General features: G+C 57.8%; 1 protein-coding gene across 1 annotated transcript; it reads right to left on the bottom strand.

The window, feature by feature from the left end:
* Window positions 1-815: 815 nt before the first annotated feature.
* CPLANE2 (ciliogenesis and planar polarity effector complex subunit 2) lies at window positions 816-9,167 on the bottom strand. Its single transcript, XM_081575075.1, has 6 exons — window positions 8,864-9,167; window positions 8,593-8,715; window positions 7,108-7,260; window positions 5,305-5,429; window positions 4,913-5,049; window positions 816-4,684 (listed from the first exon to the last, which is right to left on the bottom strand). The coding sequence occupies exons 2-6, from the start codon at window positions 8,702-8,704 to the stop codon at window positions 4,420-4,422; spliced, it is 792 nt and encodes a 263-aa protein (XP_081431201.1). The 5' UTR covers window positions 8,705-8,715; window positions 8,864-9,167; the 3' UTR covers window positions 816-4,419.
* Between the last annotated feature and the right edge of the window lie 6,223 nt (window positions 9,168-15,390).

Here is a 15,390-nt window from a genome sequence, read left to right as displayed (position 1 = left end):
CTTTGCGACCCCACAGACTGCAGCCCGCCAGGCTCCTCTGTCCATGGGATTCTCCAGGCAAGAAAGCTGAAGTGGGTTGCCATGCCCTTCTCCAGAGGATCTTCCCGAGCCAGGGGCTGACTGCGCATCTCTTAGGTCTCCTGTATTGGCAGGCAGGTGCCACTAGCACCACCTTACCCCCAGTTTGGACTCTGGCGATTTGCCTCCACTTACAACTCTAACTTGTCCTGGGCCTTGAACCTCAGGCCTGCCTCTGTGCACTGCTCCCCTAGTCTGTTCCATGGCAAGCGGAGGAGCATGGGGCTGGGGTGGGGTCACAGCTGCCACCAGGGTGCCCAGGGGGTAAGGAGACCCAGGGCAGGACCCGGAAGCGCTGCCCATCTGGACTCACCCGTGACTCTGGAGGCCTGCCCGGCAGACTTTGCGGGTCTGGCCCCCTCCTCCCCTTCCTCACCCCGGGACCAGGCACCTCACCCAAGGCTCCACGTTGTCTACAAGGCCAGGCTTGGCTGGCAGCCAGCGGGAGCCTCACCTACTGGCTGTTTGCGGCCTGGGAAGGACGGGGGAGGCACAGTATTGTATTTTCCCTCCTGCAGGCAGCCCCGGGCTTCTGGCTGGAAGAGCAGGACCGGGTGGGACCCTGTGAGGAGCAGGACCCAGAAGATGCCACTGGAGTGTGAGGGGCCCGTCCAGGGGGCAGGGGCACAGCTAAGAGCATCAGGGCTGCTCCGAGGCTCTGCAGCCCTGGAGGAATGCCTGACTCAGCCTCTCGCCCTTAGTCCAATGGACTTCTGTAACAAAACCCACAACCTAGGTAGCTTATGAACAACAGAAATTTATTTTGCACTGGAGGCTGGGAATCCAAGATCAAGGCATCAGCAGCACCCAGCTCCGAAGGGGGCCTCCTCTTGTCCGGGCGGCACGCCTCCTCTGTGTCCTTGGACAGTGGGAGAGTCTGGGGGGCTCTCTGCGGTCCTTTATAAGAGCACTAATCCTGTCCAAGAGAGCTTTGTCCTTATGACCGAAAAGTGAACGTTAAAGTCACTCAGTCATGTCTGACTCTTTGTGACCCCATGGACACACCTGTCCTCTGTCCATGGGATTCTCCAGGCAAGAATACTGGACTGGGTTGCCATTCCCTTCTCCAGGGGATCTTCTCCACCCAGGGATCAAACCTGGGTCTCCTGCATTGCAGGCAGATTGTTTACTGCCTGGGCCACCAGGGAAGCCCCCTCATGACCGAATCCCTTCCCCAAAGCCCCTAATACCATCACACTGGGGATTAGGACTTCAATGTATAAATTTGGGTGGACATAACCATCCATGCCATTCATGACGACATCACTGAGTCAATGGGCATGAGCTTGAGCAACTCCAGGAGATGGTGAAGGACAGAGAAGCCTGGTGACTCTTTGAGGTTGCAAATAGTTGGACACGACTGAGCCACTGAACAACAACAACCAACCATTCAGTTCAGAGCATTCCCCATCTCCAGGGAAGGGGGCTGGGGAGGGGAGAGGAGGGGTCTGGGGGTCTTGACAAACAGCACCAGGGTGGGCCGCAGCACGTACACCCCCATCCCACCCCTGGAGAGGACAGTGCCGCCTCCGCCAGCTGCCCTCCAGAGCCCTCGTGTCTGTGGGCTCCAGGGCCCTGAGGGGCAGACACGGCCACTATCTTCCCGAGGGTCCCTGTAGGTCAGGGCTCAGCCCTGAGCTAGCCTTAGGCACCCCCTTCCCTCAGGCTGCCTCAGGGCCCACCGAAGGAACGACAGGACATCTGTCTTTGAGCTGTTGTGAGGTTTAACCTAATGTTGGAATTTCTGGCACCAAAATGGGGAAAAGTCACCTCCCTGACTTCCGGTGGCCTTCTGACACTCCGCAGAGCGGCCTGTCTCCACGGAGTTGTATCTGGAGACTGGCTCTGCTCCACGGCCTGTCCACCTTGGGCACTGCCTGTACGTCTGTCCACCCTTCCGCCTCCTGTGTGAACCTACCACGTAATTTGTGGTGTCCAGTGCAAAACTATGGAAAACTGAAGAAAGTCAAGATGGCAACGGCAGAGCATTGAACCAGGTGCGGGGCCGCCAGTGCAGGCTCTGCAGACGGCTCAGGGCACGCCCATGAAGCTGGTCTGAGTGTGTGTGTGTGTGTGTCTCACACACACACATTCTCTTCCGGTCTGAGTGTGAGTGTGTGTGTGTGAGTGTGAGTGTGTGTGTGTGAGTGTGAGTGTGTGTGTGTGTGTGTGTGTGTCTCACACACACATTCTCTTCGCGTTTGCTCCCTGACCCTGCCCAGAGTCCACCTGCAGGGACAGCAACCAGCTACCGGGAAAGTCAGGGCTCTGCGGCTCTCTCCTGCTTTGAGCTCCCAGGTCTCTGCCCTCTGGAGGCCCCCAGGGGTTAGCCTGCTGAGGGCGTGCTCAGTCGTGTCCGATTCATCACTACACTATGGACGCAAAGGCTCCTCTGTCCATGGGATTTTCCCGGCAAGAATGCTGGCGTGGGTTGCCATTTCCTTCTCCAGGGGAATCGTCCCGACCCAGGGATCAAACCCGCATCTCTTACGTCTCCTGCATTGGCAGGCGGATTTGCAAATACTACAGCGGCACGGGGCCTGGGCTTGGAGGGGCTGAGAGAGCAGCTGGGATGGCAGGTGGCCTGCTCGAGTCCCAGCCACGGTGTGGTCTCCGCTTTGTTCTTCCTCAGAGAGACGGGAACTGTCAACTCTGACTGGAGCACTGCCAGCCAGCGCCCTGCCCCGCCGCGTGGAGGATCAGGGTTACTTCTCCAGAGCAGCCTCTGCTCTTGGCGGAGCTGGTGCCCAAGAAGGATGCTGAAGAGATAACCAGCTGGGATGCAGGGTATCCATGACAGCAAGGTCACATTCAGGTCCAGAGGCCACCTGCACGGGGTCCTACCTTGTACTGCCTGGTGGGTAAAGTCTACTGGAGTAAAGAGCAGAGAAACGGGCCAAGGGCTTCAGCAGGGCTGAAGGCCACAGTGGGACATGCCATGACCCAGGAGCGGGAGTCGGCCTGTGGGCTGTGCAGGCTCCGAGGCTTGGGTCCTGCCTGGGGACATTCCTTCCCTGTGGTGCGGGATAAACTCTGGTCTCAGCTCTGAATCTGAGTCAGGGGTAAGAAGGTGCTAAAATAAGCGCTTTAGGGCCTGAGAAGTGTTGGCAAGCCTGCAGGCGGTGCCCGGGGGGACAGACTAGCAAGCAGTGCCGCGCAGGCCACCAGGGTGCTCAGGAGCCTGCTGTGTGCCAGGCGGAGAGGGGATGGCATCTGGGACAAGTGAGGTGAGCGTGGGCCTGTGAGTCCACGTGGTCCAGGTGGCCATGCCTGTGAGTGTGTGGTGTGTAGAGCGGCCCTCTCGAGAGGGGCCTCTGAGGGTCCACTGGCTGCCTGGCCATCCAGGGCCCTTCCAGCTGGGTCAGACCCAGGCCAGCCCTCTGCCCAGGGGCCCATCTATGGACCGAAGACAGTGTCATCAGGCAGGGAAATTCTAAACGCCGGCTTGTAGGCACCTGCCCTCCACCCCCTACCGCAAACTTGAGCCTGCCTTCTCTAGCGTCTGGCTAATGCAGGGGCGCAGGTTTGATCTCGGGTCAGGGAACTAAGACCCCACATGCAGCAGGGCAGCCAACCCGCACACCGAAACCAGAGAAGTCCGCAGGCTGCAGCGAGGACCCAGCGCAGCCAGAACAGAAAGGCACTAGAGTGCAGTGCGCCTGTGCACACTTCGATGGACGCCATGCCCCACGCTAGGCACCTGGCTCCGCGCAGCCCTCGGCCAGGTCACAGAGACCTGCTGGGCGACCTCCCCGCTGCGCGCTCCCCTTCTGCTGGCAGGATGTTGATGGCGCAAGACAAGCTTGGAGGCAGCTCAGCGAGGATCTCGGCCCAAGTCTCTGAATGCATGTTTGGAGCGGGCCCCACACCCACCTTCACCTCCGCTGGAGGTGAGACACAGGAAGGAAGAAACATCTGTAAAGTGAAGCCGCCGAGAGCTCAGGGTGTCACCTCGACTAACACCAGCCCCTGACTGAAGGTGCTTGAGATCCGGGGCCCAGCTGAGGCACCCGCTGCCCAGTCACCGTCTGAGCCGCTGCAGGCAGGGCTGCAGGAGACACTTGCACCCTCTGGCCCTGCGCGTACAGGGCCCCAGTCTACAGAAGTCCAGGCGCCCGGGGCGAGGGGGAGGCCAGGGGGCCCCCAGAGGCCCTCAGACCGCTGCCCTGAAGGGCCGTGTGCCCGCCTCCCTGCGCTGAGCTCCCTGCCCCGAGCTCCACCAGGAAAGAGGCCTCCACCCTCCCTGACAGGTCCCCGGCCCGTCCTGGGGGAGAGCCGCATTTCTGCCCCAGCCCGGGACCCGGTCCTGCTCCGGGTCACCTGCGGGTCGGGAGTGCCCGTTCACGAGCCCACCACCCCTGGGCTGGGGCGGTGCTCTGGGGCGGGGAGCAGGCCGGCGGCCACCTGGTCCTGCTGCCACAGCTGCTCTGCCAGGCCGTTGAGCACGTGGGCGACGTCGGCCAGCCCGGCCCGGCCGTCCAGCGTGCGTCCGTCCGCCAGCCGCCGCCCCGGCACGCTCTTCACGCGCAGCAGGGGCAGCGGCCAGGCCTGCCGGAAGGCCGTGAGGTCCCGCTCGGGCACGTCCGTGTGCACGTACTGGTCGAATCTGGAGGCGGGTCAAGGAGCCTCCTGTCGTAACCTCGGCCTCCCCGTCAAAGCCGGCCTCCTCCCCCTCCCTCGTCCCCCACACCCCGGCCTGCGGGAGGCCCTGCTGCGGCCTCTAGGGAGTCCGCGGGGCCGGACCCCACAGCGCAGCACAGGCAGGCTGCCGGACCCCCGCTCCACGCCTCGCCAGATGTGGCCTCTTAACAGTCCCGGGGCCCCCGGGGGATACTTGGAGCCGATGACCATCCTGACCACGCCAGGGGCCTCGCCAGCTACTCGGGCCAGCTGTCCAGGGAGGTCTTCAAAGGAGGCCCGGTCAGTGAAGGAGAAGAGGAAGAGGAATGCGTCTGCGTTCTCCTTGCAAGCCTGGGGAGGGGGAGGCCAGTGAGAGGCTGCTGCGAGGTCGTCACCTTGGGACCAGAAGCTGTCGGCCTGGAGAAGTCTTCCCACCGCCTGTCCGTTCACAGACTGGGAGACTGAGGCCCGGAGCGGCAGTGGCGGAGCCCTCCTGGCTGGGCCGGTGTCCTCGGCCCCTCCTGCCTGCCCCTGGCGCCTGCAGACTGCGCAGGCCCGGCTCAGACAACCCGCCCCCCAGACCCCCAGGCCCACCTGCCCGCTCACCGGCAGCATGTGTTCGAACTTTTTGAGTGCAGACTCCCCGCAGTCCCAGAACTCGAAGCGGAACATGACGACGCGGTCGCTGGCCTGCAGCTTGGCTGGCCAAAACACCACGGTGGTCTGGATGCCTAGGGGGCCGGGTGGGTCACACGGCATGGGAGAGGCGGCGGTGGAGGGGAGGAGGGGGCCGGGAGGGAAGTCCTCAGTCTGATGGGGAAGGCACAGTCCCTGAACGGAGAATTCTTGCCCCAGGAGCCTCCAGCCTACCAGGGAGATGCAACCCTAGCCATAACCATGACGAAGCACTGCATCGGCCAAAAAGCTCGTTTGGGGGCTTCTCTGGTAGCTCAGCTCGTAAGGAATCTGCCTGCAATGCAGGTGACCCTGGTTCGATTCCTGGGTTGGGAAGATCCCCTGGAGAAGGGATGGGTTACCCACTCCTGTATTCTTGGGCTTCCCTTGTGGCTCAGCTGGTAAAGAATCCTCCTGCAGTGCGGGAGACCTGGGTTCAATCCCTGGGTTGGGAAGATCCCCTGAAGAATGGAATGGCTACCCACTCCAGTATTCTGGCCTGGAGAATTCCATGAACTGTATAGTCCATGGGGTCACAAAGAGTCAGACACCACTGAGCAACTTTCACTTGCCAGAAGGAGGTGCAGAAAAATTTCAACGGGCTTTGTGGCCAACCCAATAGTTTCCCCTCATGCGCGTGTGTGCTAAGTCGCTTCAGTCTTGCTTCAGTTGTGTTGGACTCTTTGCAACCCTATCAACTGTAGCCGGCCAGGCTCCTCTGGCCATGGGATTCTCCAGGCAAGAATACTGGAGTGGGTTGCCATGCCCTCCTCCAGGGGATCTTCCTGACCCAGGGATCAAACCCTGGTCTCTTAATGTCTCCTGCATTGGCAGGTGGGTTCCTTACCACCAGCACCACCTGAGAAGCCCTCCCTCTTATGTACAGGGAGAGCTAAAGTTCCCGGAATACTGTCACATGTTGCAACATGATGGTCAATCAGCTTCCAGTGGAAGGAAATGAGAAAGGAAGAGAAGTGTCTTCTGAGCACCTGCCTTGTGCCAGTTCAGTGCTAGACACATTACCACCACTATCTCTAGTACTGTGATGTGCTTAGTCGCTCAGCTGTATCCGACTCTTTGTGAGCCATGGACTGTAGCCCTGGAGAATCCATGGGGATTCTCCAGGCAACAATACTGGAGTGTGGAGAAGGAAATGGCAACCCACTCCAGTATCCTTGCTTGGGAAATCCCATGGGGAGTCTGGTGTGCTACGGTCCATGGAGTCACAAAAGGGCTGGACACGGCTTAGCAACTAAACAATAACAAATGGCAGTTCTAGCCAATGTATGAGAACAAAAACTTGTAAGAAATTGGGGGTTGGGGCTGAAACCAAAATCCTACTGTTTACAGATGTGAATGTCTATTTAGAAAAACCAAAATAAACTGCAAGCAAATATTTAAACTAAAAAAAAAAAGAAAACTGGAGTGGGTTCCCATGCCCTCCTCCAGGGGATCTTCCCACCCCAGGGATTGAACCCAGGTCTCCCACATTGCAGGCAGATTCTTTACCGTCTGAGCCATGGGGGAGGCCTGCTCTAGTACTGACCCTACTACAATCCCAAGGGGTTGGTACTATTATCCCTGTTGGACAGAGGTGCTCATGTAGGCTCAGAGAGGTGCAGTGACTTTCCAGGGTTGCAGAGTAACAGGTGGGGCTGGTTACAGATTCCAGCTCACGTGGTCCAAGGTGAGTCTTTTCTCCACCCCAGGGAAGGCCTCCTAGGAGGGACTCACCAGTGGTCTCGTGGTGCACCACAGGCACCTCCAGGCCAGCCAGCTTGGCCACCAGCGCTGTCTTGCCCACGCCACTCTTCCCAGACACGAAGATCTTGTAGCTGGCAGTGTCGATGGCCACAGGCGGGGGAAGAACTGGTCGCTCGAGCAGCCCTGAGGCAAGGCGGGAGCCACGTGGGGTCGGGAGCCAACCTGGGGCTTTTTTGCTGCAACCAACCCTTCTCTGTACAGTACCCATGACAGAGGCCTGGCATACAAGCAGCATCCCCAGAGAAGCTCTGCTGGAACACCAGTGCTCCTTGAACCAGGCCAGTGCCTACTCCAAATAACACTTTTTTTTTTTTTAAGTTCGATGCATGAGATACTTTCTGTTATTTTTTGCTGCACCACAAGGCTTGTGGGATCTTAATTCCCCTACCAGGGGTTAAAACCAGGCCCCCCCCTCACAGTGAAAGAACTGAGTCCTAACCACTGGACCACCAGGGAATTGCCTGAGATGGTTTTTATTAATACTATTATCACATGTCCCAGGTTTTTCACAGGTGAAAGCAAGGTTTTTCCTAATTCTTTCCTCAGTGGAGAAATAGCAGCAAAAGTACTCTTAAGTATTATAAATAAGCTCCTTAGAATCAATACTGTCAGATCTTTATGAATGTTTTAATGAATTTAATGTTTCTTTTTTGCCAAGCCATGCAATTTGCAGGATCTTAGTTCCCTCACCAGGGATTGAACCTGGGCCCACAGCAGTGAAAGCACTGAGTTCTAACCACTGGACCGCCCTGAGTGTTTTTAATTTAAAACTTGCAACAAAAAAAAGTATCAACTATGATACATCATAGTGTAGGACCTGGAAGTCTTCAAGCGCGGGCTGCCCTCTCACTCTTGGGTCTCAAGCATTCTGGCGCTTTTTGTCTCCTGCCCAAAGCTGGACTCAGTTAGGGTTAGGGTTAGTGCAGTCCATGCCAGGCCCCTCTGCGGGCCTGTCAGCTGGATGAGTTAGCTTCCTCCTGGGGAACAGGGGTGTGTTATCCTGGAGACAGCAGGATATGGAAGAGGCTTGTGTCTACTCCTAGGGGAGCTTGGACAAGTCTGCAACGTGCTATCCAGAAGGTTAAATTGGTGTCCAGGGTACAAAGTGCCCAGCAGAGGGCCTGGCACCGGCTGAGGGCTCAGTCAATAGCCTCTCTGGTGACAGGAGTTCCTGGCAGTGTTTTGTCTGTTTCCATGTTCCTGGCTCTGATGATGGAAATAGCTCTAAGGAGATTTGGGGGTGGGGGCCCCAGGATGGGGCTTCTAAGGTTCCCAAGTATGCGGAGAGCGGTGGAGCCGGCCCTCAGCGTCCTTTCTCTGCCCCCCGCCCCCTCCCCCAGGTGACACCCTCCCCCCCCAGGGACCGGCAGGGGAGGGTCCCCGTCGCCCCCTCCCCCCACTCCTCCCCCAGGTGACCCCCCCCCGAGGGGGACCGGCAGCGGAGGGGGCGCTCACCAAACACCCGCCGGCGGCTCTTGCGCAGGACGCAGGCCAGGTACTCCTTGCCCTGGGCGCTCTCGTGCCAGTTTGGGACAATCACCGAGCCCGGGGCGGCAGGCCTGGCCATGGCTGGGCACCCTGACGCGGAGGGAAGGCGGAAAGCAGAGCACGGGGGACGGAGAGGGAAGCGGGGTCAGTGGCCTTCACCTGCCTTCGGGCTCTCCCTGGAGCACCGCACCCCCCCGCCGCCGGAGGACGGGGCGATCGTGGAGCCCCAGCTTCTTACTGTTCCGACTGAGGCTTCTGGCCTCCAAGCTCCCTTGCAATACCCCGGCTCCCTCTGATCGCGCAGACCGCGCACTTCCGGAGCCCCTGCTCCGCCGCGCGGCCTAGGGGGACGGTCACCCCATCGCCGCCCCAGGCGGTGTTCGCACGGCCCCCTAGCCGCTTGTCACCTCCGGGGAGGTCACACGGCCTTGCTTCTCCTCCGCCTCCTCGATCTCAACTCCGGGGGCCACCAGCGCTCACATCGGCGGTCCCCGCGGACAAGGGGACCCCGTGGAGCCCCTTTGAAGGCCCGCCCCGCGTCCCTCCGCCCAGGGCCGGCGCTCGAGGCGCAGGCGCGGAGGCTGTCGTCATGGAGACACGGGGCGGGGCGGGCCGCCGGGCGGGGCCGGTCTGTCCGTCTCTGCGGCCGCGCGGGCTCCCGGGCCGGGCCTTGCCTTCTCCATTGCTCAGTCCCAGCACCAGTCTTCCTTCCAAACTTTGACCAAATCCCCCTTCTGCCTCTTTGAGCCTCAGTTTCCTCTTCTATAAAGTGGAGGTAAAATGCTATTACCTCCTAGGATTCTTTACAACAGTGACAAGTCCTTAGCAGTGTTCAGTATGTATACTTATTGTAATAATAATATCATTATTATTGATCTTGCTCGGCAGGAACGTGACATGAATTAAACACCTGTGGCTTCACCGATGGGGAAACAGCTGCTGAGAGTGGTCAAGGGACTTGCTCAAAGCCTTAAAAATGAGTCTGAGGCGTTCCAGTTACTCATTTCTTGATTGATTGATTGATGTCACTTATTCAACAAATAATTACCGAGCGCCTATTTTATGCCCGGTTTGTTCTAGCTGCTGGGAATGCAGTGGCCACAAGAAGTCCCCGCCTCCTGGAGCTGACATTCCATTCCATTCAGGGGCCATGAGCCCTCCACAATGTCCCCACACTGGGCACCAGGCCTGTCTCCCAGAAGATGGGTGCTCAGTAAATGCCCCTTAGCTGAACAGTATGCAAAATGGCTCACTGCTGAAAAGTTGTCTGCTACACTTTTTACCAGTACCTTCTTGCCATGCCTTCAAGTAGGGAAAATCACTGTTTTGTAAATTCTATGAATTAGGCTTCCCAGGTGGCTCAGGGGTAAAGAATCCACCTGCATGCAATGCAGGAGAATCAGTTTCAATCCCTGGGTCAGGAAGATCCCCTGGAGAAGGAAATGGCAACCCACTCCAGTATTCTTGCCTGGGAAATCCTGTGGACAGAGGAGCATGGTGAACCACTTTCCTTGGGGGCGCAAAGAGCACACATGCTATGATTAACCTTTATTGAAGGCCAACTCAGTGCCAGACGGTGAGGGCTTTAGAGAGGTTAGTTATGACTTCTATAAAGAAACTTGTGTAGGAAATACTATTACCTATCTTTTATTTTACCAATGAGGAAATTCAGAGGCAATGGGATTATCTGAAGTCACACCACATAGGTGGTCAGTGGGAAAACTAGACTCAGCATCCTGGACTCTGAAGGATGTGTCTGTTCTGCCGCACTGGGTCTTGTGTTTTTAAAACTTTGACCCCAGTCCCTAGGAGGGACATTCCTAGCAAAGCTGAACGCAGCCAGAGGGCCGTTTGAGGCTAGTTCTGAGGCCCCAAGGGGGGAGTGGGGGTCAGCATGTACAAGCCCAGGCACTTACCTTCGACCTGCTCACAGCGCAGCAGGAATACAACGCTCTGGTAACCAGCCCTGCAGGCCCTGCCGCTGGGAACCACTGCCTGCGCTCCCAAGTCGCTCAGTTCCCCTCCCCGCAGTTCCCAGCGCATCTGTGTGGAGTCCTCACAGTGGACCAGGGGAGCCTGTCACAAGACTCAGACCTGATGTATCTCTAGGTGTCGGGACTTCACAGCCAGCCCTGCCCTGCCTTGGCTGGTGGAGGGCTCAGGGAGAGTGTGAGGAAACACCTTAGCAGTGTGAGCTTGCTAGTTCACCTGGAGGCCAGATAAGACGCGAAGTCCGCCTGGGCTCGGAGAGGGAGGCTGGCGGTCGGAAGGGCTCGTGGCCAGAGGGTTGTGGGGATCAGTCTTCACGGCCTCAGGAGCTCGTGGAGTGGACACTGCAGCGAGCTGAATCAGGAGCCTGTTCAAAACGTCGATTCTCAGGCCCTGACCCCCAGAGAGTCTACTTCGGGGGGTCGGGCGGGTCTGTGAGCCTGCACATTTAACACGAGCACAGGGCAGTTAGAAGCCGGGCCCTGTGTCAGTCTGCCTGGGCACCACAGACCAGGTGACAAAAATAATACAAACTCTCTCCACAGCTCTGGCAGCTCGCAGTCCAAAATCAAGGCGCCAGCAGGGGTGGTGTCTGGTGAAGAGTTCCTCCTGGTTTGCAGGCAGCTGCCTCCTTCCCACCTGCATCCTCATGAGCCCTCGTCTCTGTTCACACACACCCTTGGTGTCTCCCCCTTTTTGTAAGGACACCAGTGATATCGGATTAAGGCCCCACTCTTATGACCCCATTCAACCTTAATTACTCCCCAAAGGCCCAATCTCCAAATAAGGCTCCTTGAGGGGTTAAGACTGTGACCTACGGTGGGGGTGACACATTTCAGCCTGAAACCAGGCTGAGGACCTCACTTCCAGGAGGCCAGGACGCTCAGCTCAGGACAGGAACCAGTCATGGCTGGCGCCTGGCCTTTCAGAAGGATGCTGTGAGTGCGGTCTAGGGAGCTCCTCTCTCCTGCGCTCCCCTGACCCCTAAACTGCGTGTCCCGTAAGGGTCTCCTGCTTGAGTCTCAGGTGAAACAGGGAGACACTACCCACTCAAAGGCCCCTCCAGTGTAGAACCTTCTGGTTAATCCACTCGTTTCTTCATGGGTTGGACTTCTCCCCAGACTGAGCACCTCCTGGACAAGGCTCCACAAGGGCTCCAGAGGAAGGCGTGTCACGGCAGGGACCCGGGGCCCACGTGGGCAGCACCCGGACCAGAGGACCTGCGGGGCGGGGCGGGGCGGGGCGGGGCGGGGCGGGAAGGCCGGCAGCCTCTGCTCCACCTCGCTGGCCACAGTCGCTGCGTCCTTCCGGGCTCCCGTGCTGGCCCCCCTGGCCCCCGAGTGATCTTCTTGCACATGAATCACCACTGTCCCACCCACGACTGCAGTCTTCAGTAGTTTTTACTGCTCCACGAGGCCTTCCGTGACTGACCGGACCACCTCCGTCTTTCCCCACAGCCACCACCTTCTCCCCCTGGCCTGCTGCACTTGGGGGCCCTGGCCTTTCTCTGGTCTCACTGCAGGACTCTGTATCACATTTCTCACCCCCGGAACTCTCTCCACCACCCCAGTGCCTCCCGAGGCTGGCTCAGGGGAGACCCTGCCCAGGTGTCAGGTGAACGTCGCCTGCACAGAAGCCCCCCTCTGCCATTCAAGGACTTGCCCGCACACCCCAGGCTCACTTTCACATCATTCTTTCTTGATCCTGAACCCTTATTTATTTACTTATTTTGGCTGTGCTGGGTCTTCGCTGCTGTGCACAGACTTTCCCTAGTTGCAGCGAGTTGGAGCTACTCTCCAGAGGCGTTTACGAGGCTTCGCTTGACTCAGAGCGCCGGCTCTGGGTGCACGGGCTTCAGTACTTGTGGGCCGCGGGCTCCGTGGCATGTGGGATCTTCCCGGTCCAGGGATCGAAACTGTGTCCCCTGCACTGGCAGGCGGCTTCCTTACCACGGCGCCAACAGGGCAGCCCCGATCCTGAGATTTTACAATGTATCGTCCGTCTCCCTCCCCTTGGACGTGAGCTGGGATTGGGGGCTTTGCCTCTTTGCTGTTACACCCCTGTGCTACCACACACTGGTGGCTTAAACAACAGAAATGCATCTTCTCAGTTCAGGAGGTTAGAAACCTGAGATCAAGGTGTTAACACGGTCCGTTTCTTGGAGGGCTGAGCGGGAAGGACCCACTCCCGGCCTCTTTCTGGCTTGGCCACCTTCTCCCTGTCCTCACACTCCCTCCCTCTGGGTAAGCCCCTGTTCAGTTTCTCCTTCTTAAGATGACACCAGTCCTATTGGATTGGGGTCCACCCTAATCTCATTTTAACCACTTCAGTAAAGGTCTTATCTCCAGGACTTTGCTGTGATCTGGGGTTAAGATTCTGCTCTTTCACTACAGGGGTGCGGGTTTGATTCCTGATTGGGGATCTTCAACGCATGAAGTTTTTCCAGGGTAGGGGAGACATAATTCAGCCCATAATAATCCCTACTACCTACAATATGTCTGAAATAGAGTGAAAGTGAAGTCGCTCAGTCGTGTCCAACTCTTTGTGACTCCATGGACTGTAGCCTGCCAGGCTCCTCTGTCCATGGGATTTTCCAGGCAAGAATACTGGAGTGGGTTGCCATTTCCTTCTCCAAGAGATCTTCCTGATGCAGGGATCGAACTCGGGTCTCTTGCATTCTAGGTAGACGCTTTACCGTCTGAGCCACCAGGGAAGTCTGAAATAGAGTAAAAACTTGATAAAAATGTGTTGACGGGCTGCCTATGGCTACAACATGAAGAATGGCTTGCAGAGGGCAAGCCTAGAAGCAGGATCGGTTAGGAAGCAGGGTGAACATTCTAGGAATGAGTCGAGTTGCATTTGTCAAATATTTATGAGCCAAGAGTGGGAAGACAAGAGTGAAAAAGATTCAACCCCTGCCCTCGTGTGGCCCACACTCTGGTGGGGACTGATAAGCAGGGCAGTAGGGTAGACAGGACTCCAGTTGGTAGATTTAAAATGTCCGGGTTCCCTGAACATTTTTATTTTGGCTGAGCTGGGTCCTGGCCGCTGCGCACCTGGGCTTTCTCTGGTTTCAGCGAGCGGGGGCTGCTGTTTGCTGTGACGTGGGCTTCTCACTGCGGGGGCTTCTGTCGTTGGAGCGTGGGTCCTAGGCATGAGGGCTTCAGTGGCTATGGCCCGTTGGCTCAGCAGTTGTGGCGAGTGGGCTGAGTTGCCCGGCAGGATGTGGAATCTTAGTTCCCAGACCAGGGATCAAACCTGTGTCCCCTGCATTGGCAAGCGGATGCTTAACCACTGGATGACCAGGGAAGTCCCCCAGATTCCCTTTAAACACAGAATTTGGCCAAATCATCCCCCAAGAGTTGGGGTTTTTTTTTGGCCCACCACGCGATCTTAGTTCCCCTATCAGGGATCCTACCTGACCCTCGGCAGTGAAAGCGGAGAGTCTTAACCACTGGACCACCAGGGAATCCCCCCAGGAGTTCTTTATAGGCTGAGACATGACAGGCCTGGGTGCCAAGGCTTGTGTCCTGCACCTGGAAAACCTGTCGCTCTCCGGCTTAAAACCCTCTGCCAGCCTCCCACAGCACCGCGCCCTCCCCGCGGCAGGCAAGGCCCTCCTGAGCACCCTGCCCTGACTCAACGCACCGGCCACACGGGCCTTTCTGCTGCTCCTTGGACTTGTCAAGGTCGTGCCAACCTCAGGTCTGTCTTCCTGCTCTTCTCTCTGAGTGGAATACTCTCCGCCCATCTCCCCGTGACTGTTGTTTCTTACATTCAGGTCTCAGCTGAAATGTCACCTCCTCAGAAAGGCCACTCGGATGAGCCCAACACCATCACACTTCGTCATGACCCATTTTAATTTTCTTCACAGTATTATTCACTCGGAGTCATCTTGCTTAGTTGTTTATGTGTCTGTCTGTCCCTTCTCCCCCCCACCCCGCCCACTGAAGCGTGAATTCCACAGGGCAGGACAGGGCCTGGCAGTGCCCCTGACAGAGGGAACCACACGGGCGTGAGTGCTCAGTCGCTTCAGTGATGAGTCTGCGTCCCCGTGGACTGTGGCCCGCCAGGCTCCTCTGTCTGTGGGATTCTTCAGGCAAGAAGACTGGAGGGGTCGGGACTTCCCTGGTGGTCCAGCAGCTGAGACTCTGTGCTCCCAATGCAAGGTGCTGGGGTTCAACCCCCGGTCAGGGAACTAGATCCCACATGCCACAACTAAGATCTAGGGCATCCAAGTAAATAAATAAAAGTGAATAAATAAAAAGTAAAAATTAAAAAAAAAAAAAAGACTGGAGGGGGCTGCTGTACCCTCCTCCAGGGAGTCTTCCCGACCCAGGGGTCAACCCCACATCTCTCACATCTCCTGCATTGGCCGGCGGGTTCTTTACCACTAGCACTGCCTGGGAAGCCCAAGAGGGGCTACAGGTCTGCTTAACACAGGGATCCGGGCTGGCCAGACACCCCCCCACCTCCAGATGTCAGCCACGAGGCTGGTTTTTCTCCGTTTCCCACGTCCTCTCTGCGTTGCCCGTCTAGCTTCAGGCTCCGTTTCCGCTTCGGGGCCTCCAGTTCATCCTCTGGATCCGCCCCTTCCCACAGGCTCCTCCCTGCATGAAGGGAAGCCCCTTCCTTCCTGCCCCGCAGCACTCGCCAGCCCCCTCTCGTCCTTGGTTCTCGTGGGCCCCAGGCATGTCATCTGCTCCTCTCTGGCTGGAGAAGCAGGTTCAAGTTTTTGCCTCCGCTGATTCATACCCTTGAGAAGCGGGGCTCTGT

Source organism: Giraffa tippelskirchi, chromosome 3, assembly GCF_054371585.1.
Source record: "Giraffa tippelskirchi isolate mGirTip1 chromosome 3, T2T-mGirTip1v1.2.pri, whole genome shotgun sequence".
NCBI lineage: Eukaryota > Metazoa > Chordata > Mammalia > Artiodactyla > Giraffidae > Giraffa > Giraffa tippelskirchi.
The sequence above is the reverse complement of the archived record's forward strand: the minus strand, read 5'-3'. Positions and strand labels throughout refer to the sequence as shown.

What these genes read in the sequence shown, in the direction of transcription:
- CPLANE2 (XM_081575075.1), bottom strand. Translation starts at nt 8,704, where the DNA reads ATGGCCAGGCCTGCCGCCCCGGGCTCGGTGATTGTCCCAAACTGGCAC. An exon ending in GGTGCACCACGAGACCACTG is followed by an intron (nt 5,430 to 7,107) that starts GTGAGTCCCTCC and finishes CCGGCCCCCTAG; the next exon opens with GCATCCAGACCACCGTGGTG. An exon ending in AGGATGGTCATCGGCTCCAA is followed by an intron (nt 4,685 to 4,912) that starts GTATCCCCCGGG and finishes ACCCGCCTCCAG; the next exon opens with ATTCGACCAGTACGTGCACA.